We start from the raw sequence: 21,800 nt of genomic DNA on the forward strand, positions 1-21,800 counted from the left end.
CAAAGGCTATATATTTTGTGTGTGAGAGAAATATATTTTTTATTTTATTGTATATAAGTACCGATATATTTTTAACGGGTTGGAAGTTACAGAAAGTGTGAGAGAAAAATGTGGAAGAGAGAGGGAAGTGGATTGAAAAACAAGGAAAAGGATCCGGCGACGGATCCTTTTATTTGGAATGATCGTGACCGTTTATTTTATATCATACGGTTAGTTTTCATTAGATACTATTTATATTTAATTTTAAATTTTAAATTTTAAATAATATTTAACCGCACAATGTATGATGAACAGATACGATCATAACAAATAACAAAGTATTTATTCGGAAAAGGCGATCCTTTTCCGAAAAACAAAGTTAATCTTGAGAAAGAAAAGTATTCCGGGTCCTTTTCCGAAAAACAAAGATAATCTTGAGAAAGAAAAGTATTTTATGGAATTTACTATTGCGGCAATTGCCCATCATTTTTATTTAGTAGTTTCCTCCTGGTTTTGAGATGAACCGCCTTACAGTGTAGAGAAATACGAAGTTTTCACCGCCCATGCAACTCAATACCGCCACTGTCACTACAGCGTTCTCATTTCATCCCTTGAGAATAAATTCTGAAACCAGAAACAGTTGGTATTGTATCGTAGCTCTTGGTGAAGGTTCGTACAATGCCTTGGTGGGATCTTGGATTGCTTTCTCGTCTCAAAAACTTGAGTGGCGTCGTCTTTCAGGTCAGTGGCTTTCTCTTCTTTCTGCGTGTTTTACTTGATGTAAGATTGTAATCCGATGCATAGTTCGGAAGCATATGGGTAATTTCCATGGGGGTTTTGGTCCTTTTTGTTGCAATTCATTGTGGTTTTGGATGATTTCTTGTTTTGGTTCAAGTTACTGTGTGATTCTGATCCAACACCACAAAACCCACTTCATTTTTATATTTATATAATTATATGTATATGTATATGTATGTATTATTATGCCGCATAATTTATGCGGTGATGGGTTTGTGCCATCTTTGTATTATATAACTGTTACTAGATGCAATAAAAAAAGTTGTTTTTTGGGACCTCGTCAGTTATGCAGACAGATGTAAATATCATGCCCTGGCACAGACTTAGGGTTCATACATCTAAATGTTCAACACAAGGGCATGCCACTTTATGTGTACTTTTTGAAATGATGAAATCTGTATGGCTGGTATAAAGCCGTAGCATAGGTGTTCTATAAACTTCTTCCTTAACAAACCTGTTGTAACTGAAGGAAAATTAAGTAAATACTTCTCTGTTTGAGTAAGTAATAATAGCAGTGTGTTATTTTCTTTAGAAAATGTGCAGTATGATAATTCTGCACACTTTCTAGATGAATGAAGTTGATGTCTTTGTAACGTTTCGCGATCTAAGGCGTCCAATACAGGAAATGTCCTTCTAATAGGCTACTACTTTTCTTGTCACTCATGAAAAGTTGAACCAAACAATAGTCAGACATTAATTTGTATCCAACGGTGAAGAGAATTTTCCTTCCTATGTCTGGTATTGGTTATTGATCTAATAATTTCTTAAGCTTATTAGATGTAAAAGCAGCCATAGCAGTCCATACTTTTTAATGAGGCAAGCGTGCGGTTCTGTCTCTGGATTCTGACAGATCTATCCAGCTAGTCGTTGCTTACATAGAGATTGCTTGCCGCGATTGTGGGTCAAAATTGCATTTTGTTCAAGAATTTACCAGCTTATGCAACAGAGCTCATTCCCTGGTTATTGATAACGTTTTGGTCATTTCCCATGGCTGTTATTCCTAATTACCATTCACCTTTATTGCACGCAGAGCTCACCTTCTTGGTTTGTCTTCTCTTCTGTATCTGTTTCAGTGTCATTTTCTTTTTGTTTTTTGGGGGTGCTGTAATTATTTTCTTTTACTTGCCTTTTATTGTAGCTTATTACAATTTTTTTCTTGCAATGCTATGATCTTGTGAAAACATGTCTATAATGTACATATCTAGTACCAGTATTACTATTTTGGTTGTGTATGTTCGGTTACTGATAAAAGTATTTGGTAGTTCTGTAATATAAAAACCGATAAAAAGCATTTTCTTTGGAATCTTCTCTCTTTTTTCGTGGCCATTGAAGTCTTTTAGTTACGCTGACGCACTGTAAGGAGTACAGATCTGATGTCTATTTTCATTAGCAGAACAAAATGCAGGAAGTTGAGCTTGGTTCACATACTGTAAGGTCCCATGGGGTGACAGTTGCAAGGACACACATGCATGATTGGGTGATACTGATGCTTCTTGGGTTGATAGAGGTCATCCTTTATGTGATTCATCCATTTTATCGCTTCGTAGGAAAAGATATGATGACTGATCTTAAATATCCCTTGAAAAGTTGCACAGTACCTTTTTGGGCTGTCCCTGTAAGTTGTTACCGTTCTGTTCTATTCTAATGAGACCATGTTTACAAGTACATTACTTGAATTCTGAATTGATGTGATTTGTGGTGCCTGCCCCCCTTGTCCCCTCTTTGGATGCTTAGATGTATGCAGTTGCACTGCCCATAGCAATTTTTGTTGTTGTCTATTTCCGCAGGAGAGATGTCTATGACCTTCACCATGCCATACTAGGTGATCAGTTTTCCGACCTTTGATTTTACAAAGAATGTTCAAATATCTTACCACATTTACTGAGGAAATACAATAGAACGACAGGACCTGACGGTTAAAATTTGCTAATGCAGGTCTATTGTTCTCTGTTCTGATAACAGGGGTTCTTACAGATGCTATAAAAGATGCAGTTGGTCGACCCCGACCAGACTTCTTTTGGCGCTGTTTTCCAGATGGGAAGGATGTACGGCATTCTAGATTCATAGTTATTCAGATTGTAATTGGAGGGCAGTGTTCTTTTAGCTTATTCATACATGATGCCATTGGTAGTCGACGTTAATAACTAGTTTTTTCCTCAGGTGTATGATAAATGGGGAAATGTTGTATGCCATGGTGTGAAGAGTGTTATAAAGGAGGGGCACAAGAGTTTTCCAAGTGGCCATACTTCATGTAAGTAGCACCGTAGTGTCTGGTATTCACTGAATATAGTTTACATGCAAACAACTTGGTTGATCATGTCTTACAAGCACTATATTTACCTGAATCTCTTGTAGACTTGTTAACATCGAGGAAATTTGTATTCAATATGCAGGGTCCTTTGCTGGTCTTGGATTTTTCTCACTGTATTTGTCAGGAAAAATACAAGTATTTGATCGCAAAGGCCATGTTGCAAAACTTTGCATTGTTATTCTTCCACTACTTGTTGCATCACTTGTCGGAGTTTCTCTAGTAGATGACTACTGGCACCACTGGCAAGATGTGTTCGCTGGAGGTCTCCTAGGTTTGTGCCGTAATGAATGGTAACTAAGCTCCTTGTTGAACCATATTTGTCAATAACAATCAGGGAATCATTTTTTGCAGGCCTTACGGTTGCCACCTTTTGCTATTTGAAGTTCTTTCCACCCCCATACCATGCCCAAGGTATGCTACCAAGAAAAATCGATATCTGGTATTTTTGTTATGGGGAAATATTTCCTAGAGATGTTGTTTTGTTGGTACTGTGACAATATGTCAGTTACATTTTCGTAGAGTCATATTTGTGGTGCTTATCAATGGCGATGCGCCTTTCTCGGTCTCTTCAGTGTTACGACTCATGAAATATTTTGCACATAATTTAGCTCTATTGCATTTGTTTTGATGTGTGCGTGCTTGTGCGCGTGCAGGTCTGCCAAAGAATACAATTGGTAACACAAACTAAAAGTGTATATAATTTGGAATCAACAATCCAATTTTTACAACATAATTTTTTAATTTGGCTCGATGTTTTAAGAGAATTTCCATCCTTATCTACGAAATTAACATAGATTTTGATTCACTAAATAAGTGTTTCGATCTTCCTTGGTTGGTCATGCCTGTCGCTAATTAACAAAGGCCTTTGTTCGATCAAATTGTTTTAGTAATGTTTCAAGGTGCGTTTTTATACTCATCTGATTTTCAATACATCCCCATTTGTAGGTTGGGGTCCTTATGCATACTTCCAAGTGTTGGAGGAGTTGCGTTCAGGGGCACAAGTAACCAGCACAATAAATGGGAGCAACGTGCAGGTCACAGAGGCTCGGGTTGAGAATCAAGTAGACGAAACAAGCAACCATGGATGTATGGGGTTAACATTAGCACGTGGTTCTGGTTCAGCGTTGGAAGATTTAGAATCTGGGAGGAGATAGTTTTGTGCATTTGTTTAGAGCTCGTGATAGATCCTGCCGTTTGGAGCTTGTGATAGATCCTGCTGGTGTACCTATATGTCTATATGTAGAGAAATGCCACAGCTTAAACTGATAGGAACAGTACCTTCGCTTCCAAGTTTGTTTTTACAGAATCGTGTGGTTTCTGTTTATATTGTATGCGACCCAGCCGACAGGCACGATCAATGGAATAAATGTTTATTAATAAGCTCATATTTATATATATTTTACATCAAATTCACTTGTTTTTTCTTAGTTAGTTCTTTATATTTTTGAGTTATTTACTTTGTTTTTGTGTTTTGTAGGAGTTGTCAAGTAAAGAAAAGAAAAATAGCAAAAGTGAAATTTTGAGTAACAAATTCGTCAAAACTGCCTGTGCAGATCAGCTGACTTTGGAAGCAAGTTGCGAACAGCTCAGAATGAATTAGAGAATGAGCCTTATATGCTTAGAAAGCTACAGATGTCTATTTTCTGGAGCATTTCATGGATTGTTAATATCATTTTTTTAGAAGAAGTTATGGTCGTTTTAACATTGAAAGGTTCACAAGAAGCTAAGCAGTTTGTAACTACTATGAAAGTAATAAACCCAATAAATCTAGCAGCCAAAACTGATGCAGTCAAGAACAAGCCAGTTGACATCTATTCAAATATCAGAGGAAATAGAATTAAAGATGAGGATTAAGTAGGAGTAATTGGCATAAAGGCTGCCCAAAGAGTTACAATTATTTTACCATTTTCTCTCACTTGTTGTCATCACTAAATTGCTATTAGTGGGGGGAGTTATGGAGAAGAAAATGATGTAGCAAGAATTGGTTTAAAAGTAGGGTTGGGGGAGGAAATAAAGGGCAGTTTTTATAGAAATAAATTCTGGAAAAAGAAGAAAAAAAGAAAAGAAAAAGCTGCAGGTTGTAGCGGAAAGGAAGGAAAAAAAGACAAGGCATCAGCGTTGGGGATGGAAAGCAATAGAGGAGGAAGGAGGAAATCTCGGCATTCTCTTCTTTCGGTTTTATCTTCTCAAACTTAAGTCTTTCTTTTGGTTTTATTTAAGGATTATGTGTAATTAATTTTTGGAAGTTGGGGGTTGTTTTGAAACCCTGAATATGATTGCAAGTTTGTTATGACATTTCGTTTGAATTACTTTTATGAATGGATGAAAATTAGTTCACTACTTGTCTCATTGATGAATTTTTTAAAGTGTTTTCTACGGATGTATACTTAGTAAGCATATCTAGGATTTTAACGCTATGAATATGTGTGTGCCTACCCTTGTCGAATGAGAACCTACATATGTTCTAGAGTAGTTCTTGTTAATCGCGATTAACATGCGAACTAATTTCTAGGATAAGTAAGACAATGCTAGTACTTACGATGCATTGTGATGACTAAAACTCTTTTCGTTCTTAATGATTTCTACTTGTTAAATCTATGAACATGCCATTCTAGATTGCATGCTAGGGACTAAGTTAAGTTGAAAACATCATTCTCTTAACATACTACATAAGAAAGAGTAATATGTTGAGTTTTAACATTGAGCCAACTTGAGCATCTTCATCCGGAAATAAAAGGAATTTGAATGGAACATAATATGTTTGCATGATTATTTGGTGGTGGATAGCAATTCCCCTAACCCGTTTTTCTTAATTTGTGAACTATTTAAAATTTGTTTCTGTCCTATTTTTGTTCAATTTAATTTAAATAGAAAATCAACTCCAAAAATCTCAAAAGTTTGTGTGAGTGTAGCTCTGTGTGTCTACTGTCTGTGTATAAAATTTCGTAGACTTTAGATAAGTGTAAGTCGGTCTAATAATTATTTTTCAGTGGCTGGTCAGTAGGGACAGGAACCTCGTTTTTGTGACATTTTAAGTAGTTAGATAAAACAGTCTTTTGCGGGAAAGACCCTTATTTTCATATGCTACAATTGACAAATCTTAGTGTTAATAAGAAAAATTAATAGGATATTTGTATGCTACTTTGTAATGTGCTTTTAATCCTATCATTTATCGTTTAGCAGAAGTTGTCCATCTGAAATGGCTTCAAAATCAATGAAGTTTCTTTTACAGTTGACATGCATCTTTTACTAGAAAAAAAAATGTATTCGACGAAATTTGATTTTAATGTATCGATGAAAATTTGGGAGGAAAAACGCGGGGTAAACTCTATTTAAATTGGACTACGGTATTTCTCTATGCATGCACAGCACAGTATAACTTTTAAATTCTGCGTGATATTTGGGATGTAGAGGATCGTTTCTAAGCAAATATGCCGACTGGTGACCACTATTGTAATACTGGATTATCGGACATATTGATCAAATATTGACGGTATACTAAAAATGGTCATATCGGGATTTGAAAAAAAAAAAAGTTTATATTTTGGCCAATTTTGCTTCTCTGAAAATATGGCTCTAAAAGAGATTGTGTTGATGTATACGCCAAGCTATCAAGTCCTCAATCAGTCTTTGGCCACCACAGAATAGAGCAATTTGCCAAGATGCAGTCACATTTGCAATTCTGTCCAACCAACTTTTTCCATTACCCACAAAAAGACTATCTTCTAGCTACATCCAACATATATGACGTCATCTCAAGTGCGCTCTAGGAGAAACTTAAATGGCACACAGACCGCTATGGTGGTATCACGTGTCAATGAAATAGAGGCATTTAAATTTTTGTTCATATTGTTTGCACTCAAAATATACTCATTTTTACTTATTTGGGCAATTTGGGTAAAATATGGCATTTGGAGGATTAATATGCAAGAAAGCTAACTTGGAAAGATATTTGGTGGCAAGTGGATGGGTTTGACACTATAATATTGTTTTTCCCATTTGTTTTGGTGGTGGAGGTTTGCCAAGAGAGTTGTTTAATCAAAGATAAGTGCATGCTTTTTCATGCAAGTGGATGAGAATGCACCATGAGAGTATTCGAGCAAGGGACATGTGAAAGAAGCCAACTTGCTTCTTTTAAATGTTAGTTTATTACAAGTGAGAAAACATGTGATGAAAGCATGTGGTGGAAATGCAAGTTCCAATTTTAATATTATTTCACCATGCAAGTTGGCAAGTGAAATGCAAGTTGTCCAAGCAATGGAATACAAACTGCCCAAGTTTCTTTCGGGCAGATGCAGTGTCTTCAGCAGGAGGGTTTCCTCCAGATCACTATTTAAAGGAGCCCAAACACAAGGATTAAAGACACTCAAACAAACAAACAAAAGCACAAACTCTGCTCAAACCAGATTTGCCAAAAGCCTTCTTTTATCTAGTTTATTAGCTATGCTGCTCACTTGCGGTATCGATCTCATTTGTAGCTTTTATGTACTCATTTCCAGCCATATAAATTACAAGCAATCTGCAATTTTAGTCACTTTCCTCTGTCATTTATATTTCCAAGCAACCTTGTCATTTATATATTGTTCTATCTCTCCATATAAGTAAAGTCCTTATTTTTAAGGCAAACAAAGAACCTTAATTTGAGCACCTCCCACTCAAATGGCACAATCTCTTGATTTGAAGTCAAAAGGCGCAACCTCAATCATTCAAATCCTGTCTACTAGCGGCATCTAGTAGTGGCACGCCCGCACCCACCAATCTCGTATGTGCAGTAAATCCCCGACTTGCCCGCAAGGCACCATGGCGGATTTAGGGAGCGAACATATTTTGGCACGCCCAGTGGGACCCTTATATGAAGTTAAATCATGAACAATCCTTATGTTCATGATTTTTTGGAGGATGACGGTGTGGAAGAGCGCCCAAGCTATGGCTATCATATAAAGCCAACCTATGAGTTGCCAACTTATGGGTACATGGCGGAAGAGTACTCAAGTCCCATGGAACATGATTGTCGGCCAACTAATGGCCATCAAATAAATAATAATCTTGAAGATTGGCCAACTTATGGCTATGATGAAGGTTATTATTCTTTTGAAGACAATCATATTCATGAATACTATGATAGGCCAACAAATGGCTTTGAGTATCAAAAGGCTTCCAATGAGTACATAGAGCCAATATATGAGATGCCAACTCATGATCATCCGGATGAAAAGCTCTACAAAAAGGATGTGGGCAAAATAGAGAAGACGTCCAAACTCCATGTGGCAAGCATCGAGTATGGTGAAATGAATGCAATTACTTAGAATTTGTCAGCATTGTATGTTGCCCAGTTCAAGTTCAAGTTTTGGTTCTAATGCTTCTGCATCAACTTCAAATCCTCATAGCCATGATCATATTCCTGCTATAACTGCTGGTACTATCATTACTGTACCTTATGATTCACCACCACCACCTCCTCAATTTCAACAACCATACTATCCACCATCTCAATCTCTAAGTGAATCATATGGTTATGGTTTTTCTGCCAACTCTACTGGTCAAAATGCACCTAGATCACAGTCTTCAAATGATCAGTTTGCTTCTAATGGGAACAACTACAGAGGTGGAAACAATTATAGAAATAACAATGGTTTTAGAGGCATGGGTTATAATTCTGGGAATTCAACCAATTATTACTCAGGTGGTTCAAGACAAGCCAGTAATGGGAATGGTACTTGGTCTGGAAATGTTGATACTAGAACTACAATGGTAATTGAATGTCAGATATGCAACAAAAGAGAACACATTGCAGTTAATTATTTTCACAGGAACACAAATGCACCAACCACTGGGTTTGTAGTTGAATGTCAAATCTGTGGGAAGAAAGGTCACTTTGCATTGGATTGCTTATCAAAGAGGAAATTATGCATATCAAGGTCAGCCTCCACCATCTTCATTGTCTGCAATGAATGCACAACAGACTACACAATTTCTTCCTCAAGATGACTGGATTGTAGATTCTGGTGCTTCACATCACATAACTTCTGATATCAATGCCTTAAATCAAATAACACATTTTGAGGGATCTAAGAAGATAACAATTGGGAATGGTACATGCCCACCAATTAAAAACATTGGTTTTACTAAGCTTCAAACTCCTATACTATTTGATTCTTAATAAAGTTTTGCATATACCTAATATTGCTAGAAGTTTACTCTTTGTGAAACAATTATGTGTTGACAACAAAAGTTGGTTTGTATATGATGAATCTGAATTTTTTTGTGTAGGATAAGAAGACAAGGGAGATAGTGTACCAAGGAAACAGTATGCCTGGGGAATTGTTCCAAATCCATATGGTTACAAATTCAATAGGTTCACAGCTCATTACAAAGGATGCAATAACATATTTGGATAAAATAGTGAGGTATAATGTCTGGCATCGAAGGCTAGGACATCCAGCTCATGAAATAATGGCTTCAATGTTGAAACAATCTAATATTTCAGTTCACACAGATGATATACATAGTGTTTGTATTTTTTGCATTCAAGGCAAGATGTCTAGGACTCCATTTCCAGTTAGAACTGATAGGTGTACATTTCCCCTTGAAAAAGTACACACTGATATCTGGTGTCCATCACCTGTAAAATCTCTAGAGGGTTATATGTTCTATGTAACATTTGTGGATGAATATAAAAAGTATGTTTGGATTTTTCCTATGAGCAATAAATCTAATGTGTTTACAATATTTGTCAAGTTCTACAAGTTTATTCTTACTCAATTTCGAGTATCAATCAAATCTTTACAAACAGATGGGGGGAGTGAATATACAAGCAAGTGTTTTACTAATTTTCTGGCTGATAAAGGTATCCTACAGTTAGTGTTTTGTCCTTACACTCCACAACATAATGGAGTTGCAAAAATGAAATGTAGGCACATTTTGGAAACTGCAATCACTTTCCTTACTGCAGCTGGTTTGCCTTCTGAGTTGTGGTACTTTGCATGTGCCCATTCAGTGTTTTTGATAAACAAAATGACTTGCAAAAGCTTATCTTTCAGTTCTCCTTATTTGTTTTTTTTTATAAGAACACACCTGATATACAATCATTAAAGATCTTTGGTTCATTTTTGTCTTTCCCTGGTTAAGACCATACAATGTGAATGAATTACAACCAAGATCGGTCATGTGAGTTTTTGGGATACTCATTAGGCTATAAAGGAGTTATCTGATATAATACACAAACCAAGAAGTGCCTTATATCGACACATGTATGTTTTGATGAATCTTTGTTTCCTGCAAAATCAGTAAGTTGCAGAAGTAATGGAATGGTATTTAGATAATATCAACAAAGGTCTTCACCAATCATTGTAATTATACCAGTTTCAAATAGACAACAAAATCAATACATGTAGCTTCACAAAATTCATTGTCTAGAATCAGGGCTGAGAGTCAAGTAACATCTGAGACTACTAATATGAATAACAGTAATTCAATGCATTCATCAGAGGGTAATGTGTCAACGTAATCAGTGTTTCAGGGATTTGGATCTAGAACATCAAATACATCTAGCTATACTCTTTCATCTTCACCAAACACTGCTAATTTGCTTCCTGTCATTGACCCTGCACAATTACAAGTAGTTCTTCCTTTTACCTCATCTCCTAATATCAAGGCTTCAGTCATTACAGTTACAAATTAAAACTGTGTTCAAACCATATTACAAATTGGTGCCATTACAAGAAAGAGTTATGTTGGATATCTTGCTTCATTACCTCAGTTATCTTCTTTACAAATTGAAGACTCTATAGTGATAATACTTCTAGCAATCTCAATGACAATTTATCTGGAGGATTTTCTTTCTTAGCTGACATAATAGACAATGAGGAACCAAAAACATTTAAAGCTGCTTCAAGCAAGCAAGAATGGTAAATTGCAATGCAAGAAGAAAATAGGTATGGACAGTTGTAAATCGATATCAACACCATCTAAGCCTCATACTCAGATTCTTGTAGGAGAAGGAACCTTATTATCTGATCCAAGTCACTACAAAAGCATAGTTGGGGCTCTCTAATATCTAACCTTTAATAGGCCAGATATTACCCATTTTGTGAACATGGTTTGTCAATTCATGACACAACCAACTGAAATACATATGTTTTTAGTCAAGAGAATATTGAGATAAATACAAGGCACTATTGGGTATGGTTTGCAGTATACAAAGAGCAAGGATTTTAATCTCACTGCCTATTCAGACTCAGATTAGGCATCATACATTAATACCAGAAGATCAATCACATGGTTTGTTGTTTATTTGGGAGCAAATACAATGTCATGGCAGTTAAAGAAACAGTCTACTGTATCAAGAAGTTCAACAGAGGCTGAATACAAAGCCTTAGCTCACTGTGCAGCTGATATTTTTGGATTCGATCAGTGTTCAAGGACATTCATCAACATCTATCAATACCACCATCTCTATATTGTGACAACTTGTCAACTTTGGCTTTGAGTTCAAACCTGTTTTTCAATCCAAAATAAAACATCTAGATATTGATTACCATTTTGTGCGTGAAAAGGTTCAAAAAGGAGATCTTATGGTTCACTATATCCTACTGATGATCAAGTGGCAGATGTGTTTACAAAAGGACTGCATGGTCCAGTTTTTCTCAAGCATTGCATAGGTTTTGGATTGGGAGCAAATTATGCATTAACAACAAACTCAGCTTCAGTAGCTCAGCTTTGTTTGAGGGGGGGGGGGTAATAACCATATGTACATGTCATTAATCCATGTGGCATTGTATTATTGGTTAAGTAGTTATAGTTGTTAAAAGGATTGTGTTAGTTAGAGTAATGTTGTTAGAAGAGGTAATTGAGTCATTTGCACTGAAGATTAGTTACTACAAAAGGTTATTGTAAGATTCATTCACTGCATATTGTAATATTTGCTTTATCGAAATATACTAAGCTTTCTCTCCATCTTTCTTGCTGTTCAACCTTTCTTCTTTCATTGTTCTTTCTATTCCTTCATAACTTCATAGGTCAATAGTTTGCAAATTTGGTTTAAAAAATTTGGTAGCCTTCTATCTTTAAAGCCACATAGTTTCTATATGAACAATAAAATTAATTAGTTGTTTAACCAAGGAAGCCACTTATACAAATACAACCACATTTTATTTAATGGTCACAAATAACAAACTTATAAGGGTTTATATATGTTAGTCAACAATTGAAAAGTACAATTTGACTCTCTTAAGGTCATTAGCAATAAGAGTGATTCAATATTTTTGTAGTGAAAGTTTAGTCTTCATGAGTGTTATTTTTTTTGTTAATTGGATGTCGAGGATAAAAAATTGTATCGTATTCTTATTAAATTTGTAATTGTAAAGTTGTGTTTTTTTTTGGCTTGTGTGAGTCGTGTGACCATTTCATTACATTTAGCAATGCCCGCCGTATGTACATTCTTTTGAATTGTAATCTTGTCTTGGCCCAAGGATAATGGATCTAGCCCATACACAAAGAAAGATCCATGCACATGCTAGAGAATTCTAGCAAAGTTCAAGTTGGTGGAAGAGTCTAGAAGAATGGTGAGGATTCCACCAACATACAAGATTAGTGTAGATAATTCTAGCATAGGAAGGTAGTGGAATTGTCTAGATATATCTAGCATGATGTTTCCATGCTTCTCTAAGGTTCCATCCATGCCTATAAAAGGAGAAGGCATCCGCACCATTTGAAACAACCAAGAGAGCAAGTAGTGAGAAGTGAGAAGAAGCAACAAAGCTTCTAAGAGTGTTTGAGTGTTTCCTCTTGTACTAGTTTGTGAGTGAATAAAAAAAATCTTGTGTAATACATTGAGTGTTCTTTCTTTCTCTTGCCTATCAATTCCGCTGCATTACATTTTTCTTTGTGAGATTGACATCTCCAAAGTAGTGAAGTCTTTTTAAGCCCCAACAAAGTGGTATCAGAGCTATGGCTAGCAACACTATGGCAGCCTTCCAAGTTCTAGTGCTCGACAACAATAACTTCGATAATTGGAGTATCAAAATGAAGGCCCTTTTGGGAGCACACAATGTATGGGAAGTCGTGGAGAAAGGCTACACTGAGCCAGAAGATGAAGCTACTCTATCCTAACCCCAGAAGGAAAGTTTGAAAGATTCAAGAAAGAGAGACAAGAAGGCTCTCTACCTCATCTACCAAGCATTAGATGACAACGGCTTTGAGAAGGTCTCGAGTGCAACCTCTGCCAAGCAAGCATGGGAGAAGCTTCAAACCTCTTACAAAGGAGCCGAACAAGTGAAAAAGGTTCATCTTTAAGTACTAAGAGGTGAGTTCGAATCTCTACAAATGAAAGGGTCTGAATCAATCTCTGATTATTTTTCAAGAGTCTTAGCTGTTTCTAATCAATTAAAAAGAAATGGAGAAAAGTTAGAAGATGTTAGAATTCTGGAGAAGATACTACGCTCGTTGGACCCCAAGTTCGAGCACAATGTCGTGACGATTGAAGAAACAAAAAACTTGGAAGAAATTAGTATAGAGCAATTAATGGGTTCGCTACAAGCATATGAAGAGAAACATAAGAAGAGGCAATGGAATAATGAGTAGCTCCTCAAGACGCATGTCCAGCCAAAGAAGAAAGAAGAAAGCTTGGACAACGAGAGAAGCCAGTACGAAAGAAGTCGTGGTCGAGGTCGCAGACGTGGACTTGGAAGTGGACGTGGTTGGAACTTCAACAACTATAGCAACTACGAAAGAGGAGGAAGCTCAACAAAAGGTCGTGGAAAAGGGCGCTTAAACTTGAGGTATGAAAAATCTCAAGTTCAATGCTACAACTGTCAAAAGTTTGGGCATTATGCTTGGGAATGTAGAGCTCTAAGCAATAGACCTGATGAGAAGGTCAATTATGTGAAAGAAGATAATGGCGTTGTGCTACTAGCATGCCAGAACAATGATGGAGACCAAGACTATACATGGTATCTTGACATTGCCGCTAGCAACCACATGTGCGGAAGAAAAAACATGTTCGTAGAGCTCAATGAATCGGTGAGTGGCAACATTTCTTTTGGAGACGAATCCAAAATACCCGTCAAAGGAAAAGGTAACATCCTTATTCCCCTAAAAAATGGCGGTCACCAATTAATTTCAAATGTCTACTACGTGCCCAATATGAAAAGCAACATTTTGAGCTTGGGACAACTCTTAGAAAAAGGTTATGATATTCACATGAAAAATTATAGCCTTTTTCTTAGAGATGACAAAGGAAGATTAATTGCCAAGGTGAAAATGTCAAAGAATAGGATGTTTCCCATGAACATTCAAAACGATGTTGCAAAGTGTCTCAAGATATGTTACAAAGACACATCTTGGCTTTGGCATCTTTGTTTTGGGCATCTTAACTTTGGGGGATTGGAGTTATTATCCAAGAAGGAGATGGTGAGAGGCTTACCGTGCATCAGTCGCCCTGATCAAGCTTGCGAAGGATGTTTACTTGGGAAACAGTTCAGGAAAAGTTTTCCAAAGGAGTCCACCATAAGAGCCCAAAAGCCACTAGAGCTCATTCACACCGATGTGTGCGGTCCAATAAAACCAAGCTCTTTGGGTAAAAATAATTATTTCCTTCTCTTCATTGATGATTTTTCAAGGAAAACCTGGGTGTATTTCTTAATGCAGAAATCAGAGGTATTTGGAGCATTCAAGAAGTTCAAAGCTGCTGTAGAGAAAGAAAGTGGTTGCAAGATCAAAGCCATGAGATCTGATCGAGGAGGAGAATTCACTTCAAAGGAATTTCAAGAATTCTATGCAGCCAATGGAATTCGTCGACCTTTGATAGTTCCAAGATCCCCTCAACAAAATGGTGTGGTGGAAAGAAAAAATCGAACCATCCTCGACATGGCTCGAAGCATGCTCAAAAGCAAGAGACTGCCTAAGGAGTTGTGGGCAGAAGCGGCAGCATGTGCTGTCTACCTATCCAATCGGTCTCCAACAAGAAGTGTGTGGGGAAAGACTCCGCAAGAAGCATGGAGTGGAAGAAAATCAGGTATCTCCCATCTAAGAATTTTTGGAAGCATAGCCCATGTACATGTACCAGACAAGAGGAGAACCAAACTCGATGACAAAAGTGAGAAGTTCATCTTCATCGACTATGACTCAAATTCAAAAGGCTATAAGCTGTATAATCCAAACAATGGGAAGATGGTGATCAGTCGAGACGTGACGTTCGATGAAGAAGGAGAATGGGATTTTTGCTCTCATGTAGGTGATCGTCACTTCTTTCCTCAGTTTGAATAAGAGAATGAACAAGGAATGATGGAGCAAGCAAGAGAGGTTCAACAAGAGTCCATTACTCCACCTGCTTTACCAACATCAACCAATCATGGTAATTCACCAGCATCAGCATCATCAAGTGGGAGTCTAAATGAAAGAGAAGTACCACACACAAGAAGTCTACGAGATCTTTATGAGGTAGCTGAAAGACTCGATAATCCTACACTTTTCTATCTCTTTGCTGATTGTGAACCAGTTGACTTCCAAGAAGCAATGCAAGATACTAAGTGGAGGAAAGCAATGGATAAAGAAATTGAAGCAATCCAGAAGAACGATACATGGGAACTCGCTATTCTTCCAAAAGGACACAAAGCCATCGGAGTTAAATGGGTGTACAAGACAAAGAAAAATGCCAACGGAGAGGTTGAAAGATACAAGGTGAGATTAGTGGCGAAGGGCTATGGTCAAAGAGCCGGAATCGACTATGATGAGGTATTTGCACCCGTTGCTCGGTTGGAAACTATTCGATTACTAATTTCTTTGGCAGCTCAAAACAAATGGAAGATTCAACAAATGGATGTGAAGTTCGCTTTCCTAAATGGAGTCCTTGAAGAAGAAGTCTACATTCAGCAACCATCAGGTTATGAAATCAAAGGGCATGAAGACAAAGTTCTGAAGCTGAAGAAAGCCCTTTATGGGTTAAAACAAGCGCCACGAGCATGGAATAGTCGCATCGACAAGTACTTCCAAGAAAACAACTTCATCAAGTGCCCTCATGAACATGCTCTCTACGTCAAAGTCAAAGATGAAGATATTTTGATTATGTGCTTATATGTGGATGATCTAATCTTCACCGGAAGTAATCCAAGTATGTATGAAGAGTTCAAGAGAGTAATGACCAAAGAATTTGAGATGACCGACATCGGGCTGATGGCATACTACCTAGGCATTGAAGTCAAGCAGAACGAAGAAGGCATTTTCATCTCCCAAGAAAGCTACACAAATGAGATACTGAAAAAGTTCAAAATGGAAGACTGCAAGCCCATAAGCACGCCAATGGAGTGCGGAGTCAAACTAACCAAGCATGATGAAGGAGAAAGTGTAGATCCAACATTTTTCAAGAGTTTAGTTGGAAGCTTGCGCTACTTGACATGCACAAGACCAGACATTCTCTATGCCATCGGATTAGTCAGTCGCTACATGGAGAATCCCATAACTACACACTTGAAGACCGCCAAAAGAATTCTTCGATACCTTAAAGGTACTATTAACTTTGGCTTGTTCTATTCAAGTTCTGATAACTACAAACTTGCTGGATATAGCGACAGTGATTGGGCAGGAGATTCCGACGATAGAAAAAGCACTACTGGATTTGTGTTCTTCATGGGAGACACTGCATTCACATGGATGTCGAAGAAGCAACCAATTGTCACTCTCTCTACCTGTGAAGCCGAATACGTAGCTGCTACCTCATGTGTTTGTCATGCAATATGGCTGAGAAACTTGCTGAAAGAATTAAACATGCCACAAGAAGAGCCAACAGAGATCTATGTCGACAACAAGTCTGCAATACCTCTAGCAAAGAATCCAGTATTCCATGATAGGAGCAAACACATAGATACCCGCTATCATTACATAAGATAGTGTATTGCAAGAAAGGATGTGCAAGTGGAATATGTGAAGTCACAAGACCAAGCCGCCGACATATTCACCAAACCACTCAGGCAAGAAGACTTTGTCAGATTGAGGAACACAATCAGCGTCACAAGACAAGATTAAGGGGGGATGTTGAATTGTAATCTTGTCTTGGCCCAAGGATAATGGATCTAACCCATACACAAAGAAAGATCCATGCACATGCTAGAGAATTCTAGCAAAGTTCAAGTTGGTGGAAGAGTCTAGAAGAATGGTGAGGATTCCACCAACATACAAGATTAGTGTAGATAATTCTAGCATAGGAAGGTAGTGGAATTGTCTAGATATATCTAGCATGATGTTTCCATGCTTCTCCAAGGTTCCATCCATGCCTATAAAAGGAGAAGGCATCCACACCATTTGAAACAACCAAGAGAGCAAGTAGTGAGAAGTGAGAAGAAGCAACAAAGCTTCTAAGAGTGTTTGAGTGTTTCCTCTTGTACTAGTTTGTGAGTGAATAAAAAAATCTTGTGTAATACATTGAGTGTTCTTTCTTTCTCTTGCCTATCAATTCCGCTGCATTACATTTTTCTTTGTGAAATAAATAGCTCCAAAGTAGTGAAGTCTTTTTAAGCCCCAACACATTCTTGATCGTTGTTAATAAAGTTTCATTTTATCTGAAAAAACACTAAAACTTGGTATTTTATTTTATCAGATGTATAATGACAATAATAACACATGGCTTTTCTGGAGGATTATTTTATTTTAGTACCCGGTACTAGTTAGCATATCACATAAACCTTAACGATCTGAAAGAATTGACCCAAAAGTATTGACTGAGTTCACACAGAAAGATAAAGTAACTAATTAAACAGTAATAGTCGTTAAACCATCTTGCTATTCATGACCAGAGATAATGGTTGATATCCTGGTACTGATCATCTTTGGCTTGAGAAGCACGCAATTGAACCGGATGAGATGAAATACTTGCTGGCATTACTGGATACTGCATGTAGGGCACAGCCGGCTGCATTAGTCGATCATAGTACTGCTGGCTCATGTATGACGATCTTGGAGGATTAAGATTATTATTCACCATCACCATATTCATATTCGTATTCTCCACTGTAGAATGAATCATCATTGGATCACTGAAATTGCCTTGATTCCCCGCCACTGGAAATTGAGAATTACTGCCGCTGGCACCTGCGCTGAATTGAAGACTATAGTTGCTCTCCCTCAACATCCACATTGCCGTTGGACCCGGATTTGGAGCCAAAAGATTGCTCAAGTATACATTTGAATTATCAAATTGAAGCATTTGATCACAAGGCTGATGTGGATACTGCTGGAGGATATGATCTACCCTGTTGTTACTGAAAGAGCTCATATGGTTTTGGTCCTCCTCATAGTTACAAGGATGCTTTCGGCTTGATGATTCACCAACATCAGGGTTTCCACCCATCAATAGTGTTGGTGCTTCTTTCTTCATGACAAGTATTTGATGCCCTGCAGCTTCTTTCTTTCTATTGAGTAATGTTCTCTTGCCAGACTCGAGCTTAGCATCCAACGCATTAAGAAGTGCCTCTAGTTGACTTTCTGAAAAAGTGTTGATGCGTTCATCCCATGCTGGGTACTTGGTCTCATACATCTCCTTACGCTTTCTGTAAATATCAGCATATACCTTGTTCTTTCGGTCCATCAATAGATCAGACAAATCGAAGGTTTTCTTGGGCGGTTTGCACATCGTGCTTGCCTTGTATTTGTTGATTATCCGATTTACCTCTTCCGGATTTTTGGGCCAAGTCTGGAGCTCCGGAGGCCGATCAGTCAGTTTTGGTCCGTAGATGATCATGCACACATCTACTTCGCAAAGAGTTGAAAACTCATAAGCCTTCTTCATTATTCCCTTCCTTCTCTTTTGAAATGTTGTTTTCCGAGACCTCTCGTTTGCAATTAGTTCCATGTTTAGCCTTCCGCGGCCCATATTCATCTGCTGTAAGAATAAAAAAACAAATAACTGTGTTTAATCTATGGGAGAATATGGGATCGGTTCAAAGAGCTGTATATGATCATAAACAGTAATTTTTGTTTTGGTTGTTTTACTTTTGTGCTGTGCAATAAGAATAACTAGATTCTTCACCTTCAAAACTAAACCCTAAAAGAGAAGAACAAATGATTTCAAGTGTATAAACATATATATATGACATGTGCTAAACGAAACCGAAAAAATAATAAATAAATAAACAAATTAAAGGTAAATACAGCATCTAGGAGACACTTCAAATGATTTTACCAGTACTGCCATGAATATCAAAAGCTTTTGAGGGGATTTAACTTAAATATGCAACCATAAAGCCATGGGCAATGAAACTAGCTAGGGAAACTGCTATGAATGCGTACAATTACGTAAAGAGAAGAGCATAGATAATTAGAAAAGTAATTCAACAACGTACCTTCTCCAAGAAAATGTTCCGTTTAGAAAATGGCTGGTTTCTTAAAACCCTCTTTTTGAGTTGGCTTGACCTAATAATAATATAGCACAGGAATTCGCTTCCCGTTTACTCAAGAATCTAATTATTAATTATAAACTCAATCATAATTTCTGATTGTTTTGGTCAAGGTAAATAAAATATAAATATTACAAGGCATAAACAGATCTTGATCCCATCAAATCAATTAGCTCTTATTCAAATTTCATTTGTCTTCCTTAATTCTTTCGTGTTTCAATTCTAATTTTACGTATTGTTAAAAATAAAAATAAAATCTAATTTTACGTACAATGATTATTTAGCCAGCACCATTAGACTTCTGTCTTTGAGTCCGTGGAGATTTTCTTACGTGTTTATTGGATGCGTGTTTTATTTATAATAATTTTATTTTTTTGAGGCAATTTATAATAATACTTAAAAAAGCTTCAATAAACATATTTTTGTTGTAGACCTATTTGATTGAACGATGTTAAAGAGAGAGAGGGGGCCGACCACAATTAGAGAGAATAGAGATTGATTTAATTGTGAGGTGTGTTTGATTCACCCCATTGTGCCTTTATTTATAGTAGTAGGAAGGGTAAAACCTTTCCCTTTAGGATTACAACATTTAATAGGTAATCTAGTCCTAATAGGAATATAAGATACTTTCCCAGATTCCCTAGGATTACACAATCACATTCCTATTCTAAATATGACTGTATCAGATTTTTAGCAGATAAGGTAGAATCATTGATGAAGTCATCGGCACAACGGGTGATCGTGAGTCTCAAATTTAAGTGAAGTATGCATTTGTAGTAAAACTCATAAAACATCGCTATGGTAAAACCCAAGGCATGGGGAAAATCCATAGATTAAGGAGAAAAGTGAGATCATCTTAGGATGGTAGTAAACCCAACGGAGTATGATCATCTCAGGATGGGTGCCTCATTAAAACCTCATTAGTAGCAAAAACCCAGTGGGAAAAAATGCTCCTAATCATAGGAAAAAGAGTACATTAAGATCATGTGAGTATGCTTTTAGATACTCCCCCTGAGTTAGACGTAACTTCTAAATAAGAGAACTACAAGCGATTCAACTCAGATAATTTACGCATATCGATTCCTTGGACGAGCTTTTGAAATGTAGACTTGGGCAATGACTTGGTAAAGAGATCGGCCAGGTTATCCTGGGAACGGATTTGCTTGACTTTGATGTTCTAATGCTACTGCTTCTGGTGTGAGTAAAAGAACTTCGATGCTATGTGCTTGGTGTTGTCTCCCTTGATGTATCCCTTCTTCAGCTGCTCGATACATGCTGCATTGTCTTCAAAGATTGTCGTAGGAAGGTCAACGACTGATGTAAGACCACTAGTGCTTCGAATATGTTCCATAACTTCTCTCAGCCAAGAGCACTCACGTGATGCTTCATGTAGGGCGAGAATCTCAACATGGTTAGATGAAGTCGCAACTAGCGTTTGCTTGGTAGACCTCCAAGATATAACGGTGTCTCCAACGGTAAAGACATAACCCGTTTGAGAACATGCTCTATGTGGGTCAGACAGATATCCAGCATCTGCGTAACCAATAAGGCTAGAATCAATCCGAAGGCCATAGGGGGCGGCAACACTTGGAGATTCATGGGTATAGAATAAGCCCAAATCCGTAGTACCCTTAAGGTAACGGAAAATGTCTTTAACACCATTCCAGTGCTTGCGTGCGGGCGCATTGCTGTATCTAGCCAATAAATTCACAGCAAAGGAGATGTCGGGTCTAGTGCACTGAGCCAAGTACAATAAAGCCCTAATTGCACTTAGGTAAGGAACTTCGGGTTCCAAAATCTCTTCCTCATCCTCCTTTGGACGGAAGGGATCTCGTTTAGCATCTAGAGTTTGAACGACCATGGATGTACTTGAAGGCTTCGCTTTATCCGAATCCCCAATTGTTTGATCTTCATAAAAGACCACGTCTCTACTTCGGATAAACTTCTTCTGGTATGGGTCCCATAATCTGTAACCAAAATCTTCACCGCCATAACCAAGAAAGATGCACGGTGTAGCTTTGTAGTCTAACTTCGATCTCTGCTCTTTGGGCACATGCACAAAAGCTTTGCAACCAAACACCTTCAGATGAGAGTAAGACACATCATTACCAGTCCATACTCTCTCTGGAACATCAAGACCTAATGGTACTGATGGAGATCGGTTGATCAAATAGCAGGCTGTCCTTACAGCTTCACCCCAGAACTGCTTAGATAACTTTGCAGTCCTCAACATACACCTGACTTTCTCCATGATGGTTCGGTTCATTCTTTCAGCAACACCGTTATGTTGTGGAGTTCCAGGAACTGTCTTCTCATGACGTATGCCA

General features: G+C 37.5%; 1 protein-coding gene across 2 annotated transcripts; it reads left to right on the top strand.

The window, feature by feature from the left end:
- The first annotated feature begins 398 nt into the window (after positions 1-398).
- LOC114822708 (lipid phosphate phosphatase 2-like) lies at positions 399-4,497 on the top strand. 2 transcript variants are annotated; one of them, XM_029097708.2, is made up of 8 exons: positions 399-720; positions 2,171-2,392; positions 2,512-2,599; positions 2,713-2,822; positions 2,938-3,028; positions 3,171-3,359; positions 3,440-3,499; positions 4,034-4,497. In XM_029097708.2, the coding sequence occupies exons 1-8, from the start codon at positions 658-660 to the stop codon at positions 4,240-4,242; spliced, it is 1,032 nt and encodes a 343-aa protein (XP_028953541.2). In that variant the 5' UTR covers positions 399-657; the 3' UTR covers positions 4,243-4,497. The 2 variants fall into 2 exon arrangements, with proteins under 2 accessions (XP_028953541.2, XP_028953543.2); XM_029097710.2 differs by having other exon boundaries at positions 459-720; positions 2,740-2,822.
- Positions 4,498-21,800: the final 17,303 nt, after the last annotated feature.

The sequence above is a fragment of the Malus domestica genome, chromosome 17 (genome assembly GCF_042453785.1).
Source record: "Malus domestica chromosome 17, GDT2T_hap1".
In the NCBI taxonomy this organism is placed as follows: Eukaryota; Viridiplantae; Streptophyta; class Magnoliopsida; order Rosales; family Rosaceae; genus Malus; species Malus domestica.

Coding starts and splice junctions, on each gene's coding strand:
- LOC114822708 (XM_029097708.2), top strand. CDS start 658: ATGCCTTGGTGGGATCTTGGATTGCTTTCTCGTCTCAAAAACTTGAGT. Junction 2,823..2,937: donor GTTTTCCAGATGGGAAGGAT/GTACGGCATTCT, acceptor TTTTTTCCTCAG/GTGTATGATAAATGGGGAAA. Junction 3,029..3,170: donor TCCAAGTGGCCATACTTCAT/GTAAGTAGCACC, acceptor TTCAATATGCAG/GGTCCTTTGCTGGTCTTGGA.